We start from the raw sequence: 5,737 nt of genomic DNA, 5'->3' as shown, positions 1-5,737 counted from the left end.
ATATATAGTCACAAAGAAAGATTCAAAACACAGCTGAACATAACTAAATTGGAGCAGAGCCTGTTTTGTTAACCTATAGAAACCGAAAAATGAAGCATCAAAAGAATACACATCAAAATTGGTGATTATCTCTAAGACAGGAAAGGAAGAGGCCTGTGGACTTTCACTTTACCAGAGAAATGTGAATTTTCAGTAGAGTAGGAAGTAAAAAAGAATTGTGAAAGCACTACACTAAAAGACATGATAAAGAACTATATTTATACAGGAAGCAGTAAGTTAGAAGCCTTTTTTACTTGGCAATAAACTGAATGATAAGGAAACTAAAAATGGAAAATTAATATGAAATGATATCTCAAGATTTAACATGCTCTTCATATTCTAAACTATGATTTGTGCTTCAAATGACACCATCAAGACAGTGAAAAAAACAGGATCAAGACAGGATGGAAGAAAGTAACGTAAGTCACAAATGTTATAAGAGACTTGTATCCAAGATATATGAACAACTTCTATAACCCAAAACCAAAAAGGCAGAAGAGTGGACATAACTAACCAAATACACACATATAGAAATGCTATAGTGAAACCTATTATTTTGGAAAAATAGGTGTTAACAAAATAAAGACACTCCGATTTAAAAATGGGAAAAGGATCTAAATAGACTTCACTCCAAAAACAAGTACAAATAGCCTGTAAGCATACAAAAATGATGCTCAATGTTGTTGGTCATTAGGAGAATGCAAATCAAAGTCAAGAGATTCCACTTTACACTCAGGTGACTGTAACAAAAAGGAGGGATAAGAGCTAGACAGTTACCCGTTGGAGAATTTTGAACCCTCATACAGTGAGGTGCCGGTGTAAAAGTTTGGCAGTGCCTCAAAAGGCTAACATCTAAACAGTAATTCACTAAGATATGAACACATACATCCACATAAAAACCTGTATGATGTTTACAGCAGCATTATTCAGAATAACCAAAAAAAGGAAAACACTAACGTGGCCATCAGCATGACTAAGAATAAAGATTCACATTCACCCACCACAGTTGAAGAGCTACAGGCAGTGGACAGCTGCTGAGGGAATCAGTTTTCTTCAGGGACAAGCCGCGGATGGCTTGCCCATGCTCAAGTGGTCAGCGCTATAACCAAGTATATATTAATACTATACCCAACACTAATTGGACTCTAATTTTGTACACACACATACACACATGCATATCTATGTATGCATAAAAAAGAACTATAGAGGAAGAGGGCATGAACTTGAGAAGGGGATGTGGGGAGGTACAGGAAGAGTTGGGGTAAGGGGTGAATATGATGAAAATACGTTGTACTCATATATGAAGTACTCAATTTTTTTTAATTTTTAAGGCATTTAAGTCAGGCCCGGTGACTTCGTGGGTGAGGCTGGAGGATCCCATGTTCAAGGCCTGCCTGGGATAGAGAACCAATCACCGAAGGATTGGGTACCAAAGGAATGCTTTTCAAATCTAAATGTATGTAAAAATTAGCGAAGAATCCACACTTCTCCACGCAAGCCTTGCTTAGGCCAGGCGTCCTCTCTCCAAGAATTCCACTGGGGCCGGACGGACAGAACTGGACACCCCCCCCCGCCCCCGCCCGCATCAGACTCCAAGGCCCTCCCCTTCGCCCCCGCACATTTTCCAGGGCCCACCGGACCTCAGTGGCGGGATGGAGCAGAAAGCGGAGGCCGCGCAGGTCGCACGGAAGGATGCGGCGCTAGGAAGGCCAGAGGCCCGCGGCGGGAGTGCACAGTGTTCCGCTGGTGTGCCCGCCCTCAGAGCATCTGCCCACCCCGGGGGGGGGGGGGGGGGGGGGGCGGGGCTCGGACGGAAAAGTGTGAGGAGGGCGCCGCAGCCTCGACCGACCTCGGCGCTCCGCGTCCCGGCCCAGTCCTCTCACACTGCCGGCCTCCACAGCCACCCGCCGGACAGACCCGGCCCGCCCCACTCACAAGAGGAAGCTCATCCTCGGTGCTCCGAGCAGGGACTAGGGGCCGTCGGCCCCGCCCCGGTTAGGACTTGGAAACCGAGAGGCCGAGGTTCGTGGGCAGGCCTGCCGGGGCTCACGGCCAGGGACCTGAGCCGGTTCAAGCCACTGCAAGCCGGCGTAGCGTCCTCCTTAGCTGCTTCCTCCACCTCGCAGACCTGAAATGCGGAACCACAAAATCTCGCGAGACTCAGTTCCGTTTCCACCTCATCCCCACCCTCCGCGGCTCACGGCAGGTTTGGCCCGACTTGGCGCCCCGCCCCTTTTTAGAACTCAGCCAATCAGCGTTCTGCAGAAACGAGAGAGAGAGAGAGAGAGAGAGAGAGAGAGAGAGAGAGAGAGAGAGAGAGAGAGAGAGAGAGAGAGAGAGAGAGGACTCTGCACTTCAGTCTCGTGGATGACGGACCTCTATGAGAGCTCTCTACCTCAATGATTTTTAAAAACGTAATTTTTAGTAGAGATATATTGCACACGCGCCTTTAATCCCAGGACTCGGGAGGCAGAGGCAGGCGGATCTCTGTGAGTTCAAGGCCAGCCTGGTCTACATAGTGAGTTCCAGGACAGCTGGGGCTACAGGAAGACCCAAAAGACCAAAACATAAATAAATAATAAATAAATAAAATTCATGGTTCTTGGACTGAAATGTAGCTCAATCGTAAAGTACTTGCCCAATGTGTGAAGCCTTAACTTCAATTCCCAGCACCCCTCCCAAAAAAGAAAAAGACTCATGCGTTCAGAGTTGTGCCACTATTATAACCATTACCTAATTCTGGAACATTTTCAGCTTCTGCTTATCGGCTGTCATTCCCCACCGCCCCCCAACTCCTGGCAACCATTAATCTACCTTATTATTTTTAAAATTGTTTTAGATTTGTTTTTATGTGTATGAGTGTTTTGCCTGCGTGTATGGAAGTGCTTCATTTGAGTACTTAGTGCCTGCAAAGGCCTGAAGAGGGTGCTAGATCTCTTGGAGAGGACCAGAATTTGGTTCCTGGTACCCACATGATAGCTCAGGACTGTAACTCCAGTTACAGGGGTTCCAGCGCCCTCTTCTGGCCTCCTTGGGCACCAAGCAAGCACATGGTGCATATATATACATGCAGGCAAAACACTCATAAAATTAAAATAATTTTTAAAAAAATATTTTATTATTTTGGTCTATGCATAGGTTCTGTGCCCAAACTTAGGACCAATTGCTGTTGGCAGCAAGAAGAACCAACCATTCAAAACTTGACTGCAACTCCAATCATTCCTGTGTTAAGGGAGAGCAGTCAGTGCTCTTAACCACTGAGCCATCTCTCCAGCCCCCTAAAATAATTTAATTAATAATTTTAAATATGAAAATAAAGGAACTCAAAGTTGTTTTGTGGTTTTTGTTTTGGGTTTGTTTTTTGGTTTTTTTTTTTTGCCTTTTAATGGAATTGTTCTTAAAGTTGGAGAATAATTAAATCTATGAAAAACCATGTACTTATCAGAGAAACCTTTCAGTATGATCAGGTCTAGGAAGGAAGCCCTAGGGATTAAGGGGAAAATCTCTAGTCAATATTTGAAGAAGATAGCAATGTATTCCTCTTAAGGATCAAAGATAAAGTTTTCCAGTGAGGGAGGGGAGGGGAAAAGAGAAATTGCTCATTGCTTTTACTACAGGGCAGTTTGGTCTCCACCAGTGACCATACAAAGACTGGTGGAGCTTCATTCCCTCTGGCTCAGCAGGACAGAGAGATAACTGCATACCATCTGGTTATGGCAGATGCAAAGAAGAAGTTAACAGTAGATGACAAAGCTGCCCAGCCTCACCTCTTCAGAACCTCTCTCCACCCCCATTCCACCCGTTTGTCATTCACTTCCCCTTTTGGTTGTCCTTGGGCAAAATTTGCAACCTTGCATTTTCATTCTGTGTAAGCACCCTACATCATCATTTGCAGAACTCTAGCTTTACCCTAACTTCCCCCCTGCTGGGCCTCTTCCGCACTCAAATCACTTTAAAGTCTCTCAGACAGTTGGTCCTGTCCAGGGCTCACATCTTGGCCTCCCTCATGCATGAACACAGGCAGTAAAGCTATTAAGCTGTCCCTGCTCATTATCTGAGGTTGCAGCTGTGAAAGAGAAATCTCAATTTAGCAGAAACCAAAAACCCAATCAAGCCATATGGGAGTTTCTACTTGGAAAGTGACTAAAGTCCAAGGCCATACTTCTGTGCTAATTATATATGCTAGTGAACAGAATGCATAGCCTCTGCCCTCCTGGAGCATTCCCTGAGTTACAGAAGGTGGTTATTTTCATTTGTTTGTTTTTTCATTTGTTTTGTTTTTCGTTTCTTTTAGGCTGATCTCCCGTAACCCAGGCTGACCTCAAACTGACTATATAGCAAAGAAGTCCTTTAATTTCTGATTCCCTTGCCTCTACCACCCAAGTGCTAGGATTACCAGCATGCAACACCAAGACCATGACTGGTTTATGGGATGCTGGAATGGAATCCAGGGCTTCATGAATGCCAGGCAAGCACTCTACCAACTGAGCTACATCCCATCCCTGAGAGGTATATATTTATCCACGATCCACACCAGTAGATGGTATGTAATTACAAATGGTGGGACTGCCATGAGGAAAAGCACAAAATTCATGAAGATTATTGGGAGACTGACAGGAGAGAGCAAAGACAGACTGGGCTTTGACAATGTCAGCACCATGTACAATAAAATTGGAACGATACAGACTAGAATGGCCCCTGCGCAAGGATGACATGCAAATTCCTGAAACATTACATATTTTTAATGGCTCAGAAGGTAAATGACCTTAGTTCCATGCTGGGACACACATGATAGAAGTAGACAACCAACTCTGGCAAGCTGTGACCTACCTTCACATGCATTTTCTCTCTCTCTCTCTCTCTCTCTCTCTCTCTCTCTCTCTTTCTCTCTCAGACAGACAAATGGAAGAAGTCAAGAAAGGAGGAGGAGAAGGGGTGGAGGGAGGAGGGGGGAGGGGGAAAAGGGTGGGAAGGAGGAAGGGGAGGGAGACTGGCAAATTCAGGTGTCAGTTGAGCTAAGTCCCATGAAGATGAGATTGCCCAGTGTGTGTGTGGGGGGGGGCAGGGTCTGCTCAGAGTCAACCCCAAGTGAAAAGGCTTTGAAGCAAGCAGGAGCTGGTTATGATCAATGAACTGAAAGAAACCAGTGATGGGAATGTGATAAGCCAGGGGGAAAGTGAAGGAAAGGAAAATGAAACCAGCTACCAAAAAGCTTGGCCTTTTTACAGGAAGGCAGCCAACCATTAAATAATTTTCCTGAAGCCTGACTTTGTGTGTGTGTGTGTGTGTGTGTGTGTTATAAACACGTTTGTATGAGTATATGTGCATGTGAGTGCAGGTGCCTGTGGAGACCAGAGGTTGACATCAGGTGTCTTTTTCTTTGCTCTTTGTTTATTTGTTTGTTTGTTTGTTTGAGACAGGGTCTCCATGTATCCCTGACTGACCTGGAACTCCCAGATATCTGCCTGCCTCTGCCTCCCTAGTGCTGGGATTAAAGGTATGCACCACCATGCCTGGCTCAACCACCTACATTTTTGAGACATGATCTCTCACTGAACCTAGAGTTCCCTGACCTCCACATGAATGCTGTTTCTCCTGAGCATGTACCTATACACACATATACACAAAACAAATAAATAAATGTAAATTTTAAAAAAATTTATTATTTTTATGTGTATGCATGTATTGCCTGCATGTA

The 5,737-nt window shown here is 44.8% G+C and overlaps 1 protein-coding gene and 1 pseudogene across 2 annotated transcripts in view; one reads left to right on the top strand and one right to left on the bottom strand.

Annotated features, from left to right (window-relative positions):
• Window positions 1–2,174, bottom strand: part of Mob1a (MOB kinase activator 1A) — a 24,306-nt gene extending 22,132 nt beyond the window's left edge. Inside the window, exon 1 of one of the 2 annotated variants that reach the window (XM_008824777.3) lies at window positions 1,975–2,174. In XM_008824777.3, the coding sequence (XP_008822999.1) occupies window positions 1,975–1,988 (14 nt within the window). In that variant the 5' untranslated portion in view covers window positions 1,989–2,174. The remainder of the gene's footprint in view (window positions 1–1,974) is intronic. The other variant, XM_008824776.3, reaches the window with a different exon arrangement.
• Window positions 2,175–4,686: 2,512 nt separating this feature from the next.
• Window positions 4,687–4,782, top strand: LOC115068691 (annotated as a pseudogene).
• Window positions 4,783–5,737: the final 955 nt, after the last annotated feature.

This window comes from Nannospalax galili, unplaced genomic scaffold (genome assembly GCF_000622305.1).
Source record: "Nannospalax galili isolate Female #2095 unplaced genomic scaffold, S.galili_v1.0 scaffold389, whole genome shotgun sequence".
NCBI classification, from domain to species: domain Eukaryota; kingdom Metazoa; phylum Chordata; class Mammalia; order Rodentia; family Spalacidae; genus Nannospalax; species Nannospalax galili.
The sequence above is the reverse complement of the archived record's forward strand: the minus strand, read 5'-3'. Positions and strand labels throughout refer to the sequence as shown.